The sequence below is a fragment of the Watersipora subatra genome, chromosome 11 (assembly GCF_963576615.1).
Source record: "Watersipora subatra chromosome 11, tzWatSuba1.1, whole genome shotgun sequence".
Lineage (NCBI taxonomy): Eukaryota > Metazoa > Bryozoa > Gymnolaemata > Cheilostomatida > Watersiporidae > Watersipora > Watersipora subatra.
Genome location: NC_088718.1, coordinates 23,741,057 through 23,757,176, shown reverse-complemented (window position 1 = coordinate 23,757,176; position 16,120 = coordinate 23,741,057). Strand labels below are relative to the sequence as shown.

Sequence of the window (16,120 nt, the reverse complement as noted above, 5' to 3'; positions counted from 1 at the left end):
AAATAAAGCATTTTGTTGGAATAGTTGTGAGCTATTCCTGCCTCGTTTTTTTTAACTTTGTACGACAACATTCGTAAATTATCAACAAGAAAGCAACTCTGTGATGAGAGTGAGACAGTGAGATGATCATCATGAAATTAACTAAGCCAACCATCACTGGCTCTACTAAACAATTAACTGAGCGCATACCTTTTACAGCGGACTTATCTGCTCGCATTTACATGCTAACTAAAGACAACTCTACTGTGAAGAAAGAGCTTTACCCCGGTAAGACTCAGCCAGTTTTTTAGACTGACACTCTAATAGTTGTGCACATACATATCTGCTGCAGTCTAGCGGCAGGCATGATGATCTTTCACATTGCGCTATACTGCCAGGGTGCTAATATTAACAATTTGAGCCCGAGGAAAGGGCAGTTAGCTACAAAGTCAGTTGAAGGAAGTTTTTAAGTATAAATGTCTGAAATGGACTCGATGATGTATTTGTATTCAGATGTGCTCAAGAAACTAACTACTGCTTTCTTGTAAGAGAAGAATAACTCTTGGTCTTTCATTAAACGCTGTCAACTGCAATCTGTAGGCTATGCAAAGTTTATCAAGTATGCAGAGATTGCAGCGTTTTGGTTTTACTCTATTGTTTGCCATGTACTATTACTGTCTGCGGTATACTATTCCTGATTTACTCTATTGTTTGCTATGTGCTATTACTGTCTGCGGTATACTATACCTGATTTACTCTATTGTTTGCCATGTGCTATTACTGTCAGCGTTATACTATACCTGATTTACTCTATTGTTTGCCATGTGCTATTACTGTCAGTGTTATACTATACCTGATTTACTCTATTGTTTGCCATGTGCTATTACTGTCTGCGTTATACTATGCCTGGTTTACTCTATTGTTTGCCATGTGCTATTACTGTCAGTGTTATACTATACCTGGTTTACTCTATTGTTTGCCATGTGCTATTACTGTCAGTGTTATACTATACCTGATTTACTCTATTGTTTGCCATGTGCAATGACTGTCAGTGTTATACAATACCTGATTTACTCTATTGTTTGCCATGTGCTATTACTGTCAGTGTTATACTATACCTGATTTACTCTATTGTTTGCCATGTGCTATTACTGTCTGCGTTATACTATTCCTGATTTACTCTATTGTTTGCCATGTGCTATTACTGTCTGCGTTATACTATTCCTGATTTACTCTATTGTTTGCCATGTGCTATTACTGTCAGTGTTATACTATACCTGATTTACTCTATTGTTTGCCATGTGCTATTACTGTCTGCGTTATACTATGCCTGGTTTACTCTATTGTTTGTCATGTGCTATTACTGTCAGTGTTATACTATACCTGATTTACTCTATTGTTTGCCATGTGCTATTACTGTCTGCGGTATACTATACCTGATTTACTCTATTGTTTGCCATGTACTATTACTGTCAGTGTTATACTATACCTGATTTACTCTATTGTTTGCCATGTGCTATTACTGTCTGCGTTATACTATTCCTGATTTACTCTATTGTTTGCCATGTGCTATTACTGTCTGCGTTATACTATGCCTGGTTTACTCTATTGTTTGCCATGTGCTATTACTGTCAGTGTTATACTATACCTGGTTTACTCTATTGTTTGCCATGTGCTATTACTGTCAGTGTTATACTATACCTGATTTACTCTATTGTTTGCCATGTGCAATGACTGTCAGTGTTATACAATACCTGATTTACTCTATTGTTTGCCATGTGCTATTACTGTCAGTGTTATACTATACCTGATTTACTCTATTGTTTGCCATGTGCTATTACTGTCTGCGTTATACTATTCCTGATTTACTCTATTGTTTGCCATGTGCTATTACTGTCTGCGTTATACTATTCCTGATTTACTCTATTGTTTGCCATGTGCTATTACTGTCAGTGTTATACTATACCTGATTTACTCTATTGTTTGCCATGTGCTATTACTGTCTGCGTTATACTATGCCTGGTTTACTCTATTGTTTGTCATGTGCTATTACTGTCAGTGTTATACTATACCTGATTTACTCTATTGTTTGCCATGTGCTATTACTGTCTGCGGTATACTATACCTGATTTACTCTATTGTTTGCCATGTACTATTACTGTCAGTGTTATACTATACCTGATTTACTCTATTGTTTGCCATGTGCTATTACTGTCTGCATTATACTATACCTGATTTACTCTATTGTTTGCTATGTGCTATTACTGTCAGTGTTATACTATACCTGATTTACTCTATTGTTTGCCATGTGCTATTACTGTCAGTGTTATACTATACCTGATTTACTCTATTGTTTGCCGTGTGCTATTACTGTCAGTGTTATACTATACCTGATTTACTCTATTATTTGCCATGTACTATTACTGTCAGTGTTATACTATACCTGATTTACTCTATTGTTTGCCATGTGCTATTACTGTCTGCGTTATACTATGCCTGGTTTACTCTATTGTTTGTCATGTGCTATTACTGTCTGCATTATACTATACCTGATTTACTCTATTGTTTGCTATGTGCTATTACTGTCAGTGTTATACTATACCTGATTTACTCTATTGTTTGCCATGTGCTATTACTGTCAGTGTTATACTATACCTGATTTACTCTATTGTTTGCCGTGTGCTATTACTGTCAGTGTTATACTATACCTGATTTACTCTATTATTTGCCATGTACTATTACTGTCAGTGTTATACTATACCTGATTTACTCTATTGTTTGCCATGTGCTATTACTGTCAGTGTTATACTATACCTGATTTACTCTATTGTTTGCCATGTGCTATTACTGTCTGCGGTATACTATACCTGATTTACTCTATTGTTTGCCATGTACTATTACTGTCAGTGTTATACTATACCTGATTTACTCTATTGTTTGCCATGTGCTATTACTGTCTGCATTATACTATACCTGATTTACTCTATTGTTTGCTATGTGCAATGACTGTCAGTGTTATACTATACCTGATTTACTCTATTGTTTGCCGTGTGCTATTACTGTCAGTGTTATACTATACCTGATTTACTCTATTGTTTGCCATGTGCTATTACTGTCTGCGTTATACTATGCCTGGTTTACTCTATTATTTGCCATGTGCTATTACTGTCAGTGTTATACTATACCTGATTTACTCTATTATTTGCCATGTACTATTACTGTCAGTGTTATACTATACCTGATTTACTCTATTGTTTGCCATGTGCTATTACTGTCTGCATTATACTATACCTGATTTACTCTATTGTTTGCTATGTGCAATGACTGTCAGTGTTATACTATACCTGATTTACTCTATTGTTTGCCGTGTGCTATTACTGTCAGTGTTATACTATACCTGATTTACTCTATTGTTTGCCATGTGCTATTACTGTCTGCGTTATACTATGCCTGGTTTACTCTATTATTTGCCATGTGCTATTACTGTCAGTGTTATACTATACCTGATTTACTCTATTATTTGCCATGTACTATTACTGTCAGTGTTATACTATACCTGATTTACTCTATTGTTTGCCATGTGCTATTACTGTCTGCGTTATACTATACCTGATTTACTCTATTGTTTGCCATGCGCTATTACTGTCAGTGTTATACTATACCTGATTTACTCTATTGTTTGCCATGTGCTATTACTGTCTGCGTTATACTATGCCTGGTTTACTCTATTATTTGTCATGTGCTATTACTGTCAGTGTTATACTATACCTGATTTACTCTATTGTTTGCCATGTACTATTACTGTCTGCATTATACTATGCATGGTTTACTCTATTATTTGCCATGTGCTATTACTGTCAGTGTTATACTATACCTGATTTACTCTATTGTTTGCCGTGTGCTATTACTGTCAGTGTTATACTATACCTGATTTACTCTATTGTTTGCCATGCGCTATTACTGTCAGTGTTATACTGTACCTGATTTACTCTATTGTTTGCCATGTGCTATTACTGTCTGCGTTATACTATGCCTGGTTTACTCTATTATTTGTCATGTGCTATTACTGTCAGTGTTATACTATACCTGATTTACTCTATTGTTTGCCATGTACTATTACTGTCAGTGTTATGCTATACCTGATTTACTCTATTGTTTGCCGTGTGCTATTACTGTCTGTGTTATACTATACCTGATTTACTCTATTGTTTGCCGTGTGCTATTACTGTCAGTGTTATACTATACCTGATTTACTCTATTGTTTGCCATGTGCTATTACTGTCAGTGTTATACTATACCTGATTTACTCTATTATTTGCCATGTGCTATTACTGTCTGCGTTATACTATACCTGATTTACTCTATTGTTTGCCATGTGCTATTACTGTCAGCGTTATACTATACCTGATTTACTCTATTGTTTGCCATGTGCTATTACTGTCAGCGTTATACTATACCTGATTTACTCTATTATTTGCCATGTGCTATTACTGTCAGTGTTATACTATACCTGATTTACTCTATTGTTTGCCATGTGCTATTACTGTCTGCGGTATACTATACCTGATTTACTCTATTGTTTGCCATGTGCTATTACTGTCAGTGTTATACTATACCTGATTTACTCTATTGTTTGCCATGTGCTATTACTGTCAGTGTTATACTATACCTGATTTACTCTATTGTTTGCCATGTGCTATTACTGTCAGTGTTATACTATACCTGATTTACTCTATTATTTGCCATGTGCTATTACTGTCAGTGTTATACTATACCTGATTTACTCTATTGTTTGCCATGTGCTATTACTGTCTGCGTTATACTATACCTGATTTACTCTATTGTTTGCTATGTGCAATGACTGTCAGTGTTATACTATACCTGATTTACTCTATTGTTTGCCATGTGCTATTACTGTCAGTGTTATACTATACCTGATTTACTTGCTTTCCAGTTTTCTTACCAGTTTACTTAGTTCTGTTTGAATTTACATGAATTTGGTTTTGTGGTCTGTTGGGCAAAGGCCTAAGCATGGCTTTGTTGCCTACAGTGCCTCAGTAGATTATATTTTTGTCTAGGCAATTTCCGTAAAACTTACAGTTGTAAGGTTTTCTGCAATTGCGTGTTGTGCGTTTTGATTTTTTGGTTTTGAGCGTGGTAAGTCTTTTATTGATTACATCTATTAACGCTTTTGTTATGAATGCATGAAGAGCCTTTAGAGAGTTTCTGTTGAATGATTTGTGTAGGGGATGACTGGCAGAAAAATATGTTTTGATTATGCTGAGAAATCTTTAACCCAAACTTGCTAGGACATACGCAATGAAGGGCACTTCTGTCCGTTCATTGCATTTTTGGCTTCATTTGCGTTAGTATTGTATGCGAGTTGGTAATTATACAATTGTTGATTATATACATATATGTATACATTATACATAAATTTATAATATAACATGCAAATTATATAATAATATACACATAGTATGTATATAATATACATGTATACTATACATGTATTTATGTATAGTATAAATACTTACCATATATATTGTATATATACAGGACACCTACGGTATATATAAACGGCATACATTCGGTATATGTATACAGTATATATACGGTACATATATATTGCGGCGTAAATATATGGTACAAATATATTATTTACATGTATATGCCAGAACTTTTTAATCTCATCTCCAAGTGGAAGCTGTTTCTCCATTTTTCCTCTTCTTTACTGGCTATGTTGCAGTCATTAAGTACTTTTATATCTATTATTGTAGCCCCTTGCGCTCCTCGTCCCCCACTACAATATCTGGCTGGTTTGCCAAAACACGCTTGTGTGTCTGTCTGCAAAAGTCCCAGAGGAGCGATTGACGAGTCCCATTGGTATCTAAATAACCACAATCCAAGGACATTTGTTCTTAACAGTCAGTTCGGTATAGCGGCTAGTAATTTATTTGTACTAGTGTACTCATGTAAACTCTACAGTCATTGATGAAACATATTGGCTAGGTTCAATAGAAGTGAATTACTGAAATCAATACATGGTTAGAAAATCAGATGCATTGAAACAATAGTGGTGGCAAACTGTCAGAATTAAAGTTTAGAGGTAACCAAGTAGAGAGAGGGCTCCAGATATGAGACAGCCAAGGCAAAGTAACTCCCCCAAATGAAACCAGACTCCTCTACTTCTCTTAGCTGGGTCTGCGCAAACAAAATAACATTTATGTTATACAAGTGCTATGGATACAGTCATAGGGGAGACACAGTCATAGGAGAGATACAGCCATAGGAGAGATACAGCTATAGGAGAGATACAGCCATAGGAGAGAAACAGCCATAGGAGAGAAACAGCCATAGGAGAGATACAGCCATAGGAGAGATACAGCCATAGGAGAGATACAGCCATAGGAGAGATACAGTCGTAGGAGAGATACAGTCATAGGAGAGACACAGCCGTAGCAGTGATCAGGCCCGTATTCCCTGGGGCGGCTGGCCGGCTGAGCCACATCAACTTTTTAGGATTTTTGGCGGTTAAGTACACTCAAACTCGAATAACTCGCCCTCGGATAAAATGAAAAAATTTATCTCGAACACATGGTTAACTCAAACGGACTTGTTTGGTCCATTCCCAAGCAATCTTAAATTGCTTTAGATAACTCGACCTCAACATCACTAACTCGAACAGTTACCCTACAGGATGAATTTATTCGCGGAGTTACATTTTGCGAAAATTGCTATTTCATGCATATTCGCGGATTAATTTATTCGCGGCTGAAAACTGTCACTCTCTATGAAGAGTTAACTCCATTATGTCTAGCAATAGAGTTAACCCCACGCAGGCGCACATTGCGTGTTTCATTTTCTATTTAGCTTACAACTACACGTACGGGTCCATCGTGTTAAGCTATAAATTTTTTGCTGCGTTCAGAGGTTTTCACGAATATTCATAGATTTGGAGGCCTTTGATGAACCAACAATTTATGGTAAGTGATGAGTTTTTCACATTTACTAAATTAGTTGAATTTTACTTTGGTTCTTCGGTATAACGCAATATTTATTTTTTCCATCCTTACCGCTTCATTATTTGTTTTACTGTGAGAGAGAGATCTTTCACCATACACGGAAGCACAATGATTGCAAGGGTGGTAGATGTCATTCTTAGAAGATCACCAATCATTCAGGGAGGTCTTGAAATTGAGGTAGAAGTGACTGCAGCTGCTAACGAGGAGAACATATCTGTTTTAAAAAGGAACAGAAACGCCTTTACGAGCACAAATTTTTGGCCAACCTGCAGAACTTTGCAATAGTAAGCCACGAGGAGAGTTCTGATGATAACTTCCTTACCAGTCATGTAGTAGCGAGAGAATCGCCTTTGCCACCCAAGACAGTGACAGCGACAGAGCTGCTATTACCAAAATAACTAGTCAGAGAGCACCATTGCACGCTAGTATTCACTTATCAAGAGTATCAGTTTAATTTTATTGCTAGACAACCGCCATATGGACTAAACTGTTTATATTTACTCCATTCATCGTTTGTAAAAATTTTATTTGTATTTGAAATATTTTATTTGTACACTCAACTTTGTAATAAATTATAATATATCTATACATAAAATAAAATATATAATTTAATCATGTTTGCTGCAGCGATATCAAGGAGTTGTTGTCGATGAAGGGGGTCTAGGTTGACTGGTTGCTTCTCTGCCAAGATTCCTGCCTTGATGAATATTACTACTTGTCTCTAGTTTTCGTAATCGGAGTAGGTTGTTTCATTCTCAATCTGCAGTAAACACAAAAAAGAAAAAATATTAATAAGTGTTAGGGAAATACAAAAACAATAGCTGAAGTATTTAATGAAAGTGATCAGTTTTTAAACAAAAGAATTAACTAATGCAGTTACTTATGGAAAAACGTATCTGCACTGCAAATCAAATACATACCATAATGTCCAGACCAGAATCATGACCGTCCTCAACTTCGGTATTAGAGATTGATGGAGTGGATTTCAATGTAAAAAGACTAGGAGTGATTTTTTGCGATGATGAATAACTTGTGAAAACCTTGAATAATTTTGGAAAGTTTGATGCAATGGCAATAAAACTCGAAGCCCGGCGATTATTTTAAAGAAGTTTTGCAACTCGGCTACGTTTAGTACTTCTGCCTAGCGGCTATTTTCGGGATGACGCCATTCTGCATATCTTGTGACAACCTTGAATAATTTTGTAAATAAATGTGATGCATTGGCAATGATGTTAGCTCAAAGCCCAGGCAATGATTTTAAAAATGTTTTGGAACTCAACTACGTTTAGTACTTATATTAAAAACTAGCCTAGCGACTAGTTTTCAATTTGATGCAGTAGTTATTCTCCCTTGTGATTAAAAATAGAACTAATTATTCACGGAATTTAATAATTCGCGGAACTGACTGTTTGCGAAATCGCGAATTTTCATAACCAACGAATATTTTCATCCCGTAGGGTATATGCCGAACGGCCACAGAGACGGTTTTTATCGCTGTAGAATATCACTTTATTCCAAGCCATAGAGATAAACATCAACTTTTAATAGTTCTTAGGCTTCATTATTATCATCATCATCAAAATATTCTTGTTAACGACTTTTATAAAGGTTTGCAAAAGGTGAAGTTTTACCAAACATCCGCTTGGCAATGGCCCATCGAAAGCGAGGAAACCGTTTGATGAACTTAAAACTTTGTTGAAACGCTCAAAAGAAAAATATGCTTTTTTTCTGAGCGCTTCAACTGCAGTGAAGTTTAGCATATTTTAATCTGAAAACGTCCTGGCGGTCACATCACTTAAATCAAACAAATCTCAAATACCGGTAATAGAAAAATATTTATACTTTTCGATAAACTTTTTTAAAACTTTACATTAGAGGCTCGGTTGAGGCCCTACATGAGAGAAACCTGTTAGGGGGCTTACACTGCCCCCTCCAAACCCCCAGGTGTTCATAACTAATCGCCTAACATTGGCCGCCCCAACTTGCAACTAGGGAATACAGGCCTGGGAGTGATACAGCCGTAGGAGAGATACAGTCGTAGGAGAGATACAGTCGTAGGAGAAATAGTCGTAGGAGGGATACAGTCATAGGAGAGATCCAGTCATAGGAGAGATACAGTCATAGGAGAGATACAGTCATAGGAGAGATCATGTCAATGATGCAGGATTACGTCTCTATGACTCTTGCAGATTATACGATAACTAGGCTTCAGAATAATTAATGTTGAAGCACATAATTACAATTTGTATGATTGTGGATTTGGTTACAACAACACAGACTATTGATTGGCTCTGGAAGGTATAAGTACCGAGAGATATGAGAGTTTATCCTACCTCCAGTGTAGTAGCCAAGAGCATAGAAGAACCTTCCGGAAATTATGATTAACCCTCCAATAGCAGAGAGAATCTGCAGGATACAAACAATATCAAAAATTGACAACCAATCCCTCCCACTATGACATAAGCATTTGAGAAGCAATATATCGTAAAACCTCTAATTGAACGCCATGGCAATCTATTGTTCAACCCTTCTCCTGTTGTGGCGGTCAATTGGAGGTGGCGCTCAAATAGAGGTGGCGTTCAAATAGAGGTGGCGTTCAAATAGAGGTGGCGGTAAATATAGATGGCGTTGTATTTTTCAAATGGCTCATCAGAATTTTAGGAAGATAAATTTAGCCCTTTTACGGGGGAAGCGAATGTCGCCTATATTTTTCACTCTTTTTCCGGTGGAGAACCCCTTCTTGCATTAACCTTTTTAGATGCAAAAAATCTGCTAACTTACCTCCAACTTGTCAAAGATATCTTACTAAATATGCGCTGAGAAGCAAAAAAATATCTACCAGTTAATATATATTGCTTGCAATTAATCTGCAATGATATTATAGCCTGTGTCCTGCTTTGCAATTTGTTTGAGCTTTCATTTTTTATCTCATTCTAAATTTGAAGACATATTTTTTTCATATCTATATTTAACGATGTTGCATAAAAGCTCATTGCACTCATTGATATGTTTGCTACAGTTTGCAGCTAAAACTAGCTGTTTATATGCAATAGAAGTGGGGTTATTTGCGTCGATTAATTGTAAGATGAGATTACTCCAATAAAGCTATCAAATAATACGCAATAAATCTACAAATATATAAGTTAGCCTATATACAACAATAACCTATCAAAAGCTACAAATGCATTCACGAACAAGTGACATAAACGAACCATACTTATATTACAAGCAGAAACAACAATTGAGGTCCTTGAAGCAAAAATATTTGCATCGTTTGCTCGGCCAGTTGCATTCTGATTGTTGCTTTCGACGGAACGAACATCTTCTGGTTGTTCAACACCTTCCACAATGATTTTTGACCTCAACTCTTCTTCTGTTCTGCGGAACTAACCGATTTTAGCGTCAAAGCAACTTTTTAGAGAGCAAAACTTTTATGCATTGCATTTTGCACAAATGCCACTCTTAAAAGTTTTGCTCGCTAAGCACAACTTTTAGCCTAAAACTAGTCAGTCATTCATATACCATCATAAATGTTAACCGTTTTTCACATACTTCAAAGTAGCAAGACCGCGTTAAACAAGGAACTACTATTAGCCTGATAGGGTTATTAATTATTTTTATGCTGTTGTTTTCAAAGTTTTAATGAAGAAAATGAAAAGCCTTAGAGTTGGGCAATGAGAGAATTGATTGTTATTGATGTAAATTATTAATTATTAATATGATTTCGTGGACATTTTTGACTGGTCACTTGTAGTATGGGTTCACAAAGATCAAAGAATGCCAGAGTGGTGGTCAAATGGAGGTGGCGTTCAAGTAAAGGTTTTACGATAAGTATGCAATTGTTATGCAAATGTATTTCTTTTAAATAGTGTTACGATAAAGTTTTTAGCATTGTACGGATAATGTTGCTAGTTCATCCAGCAAAATACATGTAGTAGCAATGGCCAGTGAGTTTATCTTATGGAAAAAGCAGAGATAGGACACTTACGGGGTGCTTCAGGGCTCCGAGGAACATGAGAGCAAGGAACTGAGTGTATCCCTCCAACCTGGCAAACAGATAATCTTCATTATTCTAGAGTACAATATCAGCTTACGGAGGTAGAGGGGGGTAGATGGGGAGGGGTGGGGAATAGATGGGACAGAATATCCGATAGACATTTAGACTCATCACAAAGTATGAGGAGAGATAATCTGATGCCTTTCTAATAGAAATGCATCTGTAATCTGATGGTAATCGGTTGTTACTTGTCCCGCTCTGGGATGAACCCGCCCTAGTGGTAGTATCACATAAGATTTTTCTAAATAGTTTATGAGGCCATGAGAACGCCCTTTAAAAACAGTAATAGTTTGACAATTAACTAGCCGATTCAATTTCAGCAATCATTAATGGCGGCGCGGAAAGGCTGTGAAAAGAAGTTTTAGCTTTACACTTAAGCTTTTAAGCAAAAAATACGCAGTATCAGACTGCTAGCGGTGCCACTCCATGCCTCCCTTATGTCACTCCTACTCCACCTGCACGTTTTTCCTGAAAACACCGTAGTGCCGGACTACTCCTAGAGGTAATTTAATCAGAGTCACCAAAACCCAAACAGACAAGAAAGATAGTTGACCTGCAACACCACGAAGATCACGAAAGTCACGAGCTACCCAAACGGAGTTCTTTTCCAGAATGCAACATGGCCGATTTTGCTCGTCTGGTGGCGCATGCCCACAAACTCTTACGAGCTACCCTCAAACACCACGTGACTATTAACTTACATTATAAGCAGAAGTTTTCTTTTTAAATGAGACAAATCCTAAAAACTCGTGAATTATTTGTAAAAATAAAATTGATGATTTAAGAAACCAAATCTGAACGAAGCGAGATGAAATGAAAAGGTAGGAAATCATTGAGAGAGCCGCATGACCCCGACATGACCCAGACATATTCAATACAATTGCAGTTGTGTTTTTACATTATTGACACCCTTGCCAGAAAGGCGTGTAGAACATTTAGAACGGCTCAACTAGATAGCCTATGGGTAAACAGGAATTTTTCAAAAAAAAATCGGCAACAATGTTAAAAACAAAATGCAAGCTAATAACTTGTTATTCTGTGATACTGTAACTAAAAACAGACCAACACAGGGAGGCCTACCAGTTGAAGTTGACCAAAAAAATGAGAAGTAGCCTACTTTTACGGCAGCCTATGCTCTTTTACGGCAGCCTATGCTTGCGCAACAGTATTATTATTATTAGGAACATGGCTTTATTAAATACACAAACCTATGCATAAACATACATAGACGGGCCTTAATAATGTGTTCTACTCACGTGTTCTGGTGGACTCTCTGTATGCAGTTGAACTTTTGATCTTTATCCGAGTACACAGCTGGGTACTGAAAATAACCAACAGTTCAGGATGACCTAATAGATAATATATACTGCCATTAGTGGACAATGGTGAATAACACTGTCTTGTAATAGCTTGGCAAACGCTCAATTTGCTTGCAAAGAATATTAGGTGAAGCCTAAAATTGGTCCCTTTCATTTTATGTGCAGACACATTATCGGGCGACTGAGGGCCCCTCAATCTATGCAAAGAAAATAGCATTGTTTGCTATAGTCTGACATTCAAACTGAATTATTTTCCAAACATTAGATGCTAAAGATAAAAGACACCCCAAAGACATATAAAGTTGTCAGCCCCTTTTCTGACATAAGTTTGAATATAGAGAAAACAAATCTTAATTTTGCTATCTTCTACCATAACAAACATTGTCATTGAAATATTATGTGACTCACTTATCCAACTAGTATCTACAATCAAATGCTGACCATTTGTGTAGAGGTCTAAATATTCTCTATGTTCTACAAACATTTACCACAAGCCCTCAGCACTTTAGAAGCTAGACAGAGAAAATACCTTTTATAACATAACACCTGGAAACATTTTAAATTTATTGACAGACCGTCATATTTTAATAATAATAAAAACTATTCATAATAGAAAAAACAACTCGATAGTTTTATGAGAATATCTTTGTAAAGTAAAAATAAGCTAGGCTACAAAGAAAGGGATTAAGAAAGGGGATTGAGAAAAGCGATTAAGGAAGAATGCATGGTAGATTATCAATAAATTTGGTATCTGTAAATAAGTTAGGTTGCCATGGAAACAGCCAAGCCGTATGGTTAGTCAAGCAGAAAAGACATGCCATGAGTGAAAGCTGCAGCTGTGAAGTTGATACGGAATTGATAGCAGCCTATTGATACCTTATCTGCCTAGAGATGGAACATTCGAGAATGACTTTCCATGTGATCCCCCAGCGGAATATTCTAGAGCTTAGTCTTCGCCATGTGAGGATGATGAAACGATGTTAAATGAATGGCCGGTTGCTTTGCTTTCATTAAGAAGTTTAAAAGTTACAGGAAATGTTTTAGAGAGAGCAGGTAGAGGCTGGACGTGTTTTTAAGAGCATTGTTGCACAAACAATGACTCTGTGATTGACTGGACTTGTCTGAGTCCAGTGATTAAGGAACCTTGATGACTGGAGACATGTCCAGTCGCAGAGAACAATTTAAGTTTGGATGTCATTCCTGTCACCACCATTGGCCTTTTTGAGAATTGAACCCCCAACCTTTTGTGAGTAGATCAGACACACTAGACCATTAGGCCACAGTTGCTCTCACTTCTTGAAGTAAATAGTTGGTAGGGGGCAGCCTAATTAGCAAGTATGGAATACTGTGATCCTGAATATTTGATCCAAAGAGTATGAGCTAGTTCAACACATGTTTGTACGCTAATAAATGGGTAGATTCATTGTGAGAGAGTTTTAATAGATCACTGCAAGGTTTGTCCGCTAATAAATGGGTAGATTCATTGTGAGAGAGTTTTAATAGATCACTGCAAGGCTTGTACGCTAATAAATGGGTAGATTCATTGTGAGAGGTTGTGAATAGATCACTGCCAGGTAAAAAAGGCGGGAATCACTACAGTATCAAAATAAACAGCACAATGCAAAGGTGAATTAGGTGTGGTCTTCAATGAGCAAAACACCTGCACAAACAAGACCTTGATATAGCTGCAAGTCAAATGATGTGTAAGTATTGATCCAATTAATTTGGTTGGGTTTTACTAGCGCATGTATCTCAAAACTTATTGTTAGCTTGGCAAACACCCAGGTTCTTTATCGAAGCCTAACAAGGATTGTCAGTGTAATCAAGCTGCCACATAATCAGCTAGAAAACAGCAACTACCTCAGGCTGAAATTCAAATAAATATTTCAGCATTTCAACATCTTCAGAAGCGAGAAGCGTTAAATTCATTGTCAGAGGATGTAGCATTGACCGACCAAATCATATAGCGTTAGTAATAAATCTTTTTTTTAAAGAGAAAACACCCTTTTTCATTTGAGCTTCATTTTACCAATGATATACAATCCCACATGTGGGGTAGTATATCATTGCTTTCACAAAACGATTTTTTAAGATCACTTTTCCACAGTTTGATGAACTACATGAGCATACAGAACAACGTAGAGAAAACTGCTACACACAGAAATACGTGGGGAAAACTGAAACCTATAGGCTGGAGCTGTCTGCATACGTATGGGGCATAATTTCAGCATAGGGTTCATATTAACTCTGCATAAACAGTTTCTTGATGTAATAAAAAAGACATGTAGTAGACGAAAAATAGAAACAAATTTGTAGTTTTGCAATTTATTTGCTTTTGATTACAGCAACGAACTACAAATATCGGAATGGCAGAAAGCTGTAAGCAAATAAACAATTACTACCCACTTTTAGTACGAATAACAGCCAATAATAACAAACGGAATAATAAAAATAACAGACAGAATATTGCATACATGACGCAGAAGACTTATTGATTATATTATACACACGTATTAGGTATTTGTAAAAATCATAACCGTTTACCTTTACATCGTATTTCTTCCTTGCAGCTCCCACATTGTAGGCCATCCAAGCAAGTTGAAATATACTTAATACAAAAACAAGCATTGGATAGCCAAATTCAGGGTCAAAAGAATCAAGTGAAGCCATGATTTTAACAGCTTTTCAGCAGGTTCAACGATACTTTCCTAGTGCAGGGACGTTGTCCTAAAATCTGACAGTTTTGCAGAGCAAATGTTGACACGCCTAGTTGCGTTTGTTCGCTAGGTCGCCCAATACTGTGCGTCTTTATAAACCTCAACATGTCTTAGTATGAATAGCTTAAATAGCAAGTACTCTAGGAAGTAGTTTGGCGCGGAGTTTGCGATTATGAGAGTTTAGACAAAGCCGTCATAGTTAATTAGCTGTGACGGCGGAAACGCCACGCCTCCAATTGATTTCATATTATTGCTGAATTATATCGTACTTGTTGAGTTCTGAGCAGATGCCATTATGATGGATGGATAACTTTAGTATCTTACAAAATACGTTTTAGCCGTTTTTATTATAAAACAGGAAGAAGGAGGAACATAGACGTAGCTATTATAAGCTTTAGTAATATAGCATAGACATCGATACACACTTAGTACCTACTAGTAATGTAAAAATGTTTTGTGGTGAGAAGACAACTACGAAGTGTAAACAAAACAAAAAGGAGAAGATAACTGAAAATTGTAGAACAGTAATGCTAATTAGTAAACATGAGTCAGTCTAATCGTATGCAGATTGTATTATCTCAACAGCCCCTCTCAATCTGCGATACCCAAGCGTGTTACAACACTGGTAAATTGTGGTTTCGCCAGCGCTTTAGTCATACAGTCTGCAGGGTTATCACAACTCGGGATGTATTGATATTTGATGTTAGACTGCTCTCTGAGAAAGTGATAGCGAATGTCTATATGCTTTGTATGATTGTGTTTAACTGGATCACCTTTAGCAAGTGATAGAGTACCCTGATTGTCGGAGAAGATTGTGTTGTCGTTTGATTGTTCAATGCCAAGACTGGAGCAGAATGAGCGAAGATAGATCATTTCTTTGACAGCTTCTGCTAGTGCCATATACTCTGCCTCACAGGATGATAAAGCCACGGTTTGCTGTTTCTGTGTCTTCCAGCTAATAGGTGCACTGGACTGCACGAGTGTGAATACATAGCCTGTAGTAGACTTTCTGTCTTCGGTGTC

General features: G+C 36.8%; 1 protein-coding gene across 1 annotated transcript; it reads right to left on the bottom strand.

Annotated features, from left to right (window-relative positions):
- Positions 1-5,918: 5,918 nt before the first annotated feature.
- LOC137408398 (glutathione S-transferase 3, mitochondrial-like) lies at positions 5,919-15,172 on the bottom strand. Its single transcript, XM_068094913.1, has 5 exons — positions 14,925-15,172; positions 12,318-12,382; positions 10,993-11,050; positions 9,338-9,410; positions 5,919-6,183 (listed from the first exon to the last, which is right to left on the bottom strand). The coding sequence occupies exons 1-5, from the start codon at positions 15,048-15,050 to the stop codon at positions 6,083-6,085; spliced, it is 423 nt and encodes a 140-aa protein (XP_067951014.1). The 5' UTR covers positions 15,051-15,172; the 3' UTR covers positions 5,919-6,082.
- Between the last annotated feature and the right edge of the window lie 948 nt (positions 15,173-16,120).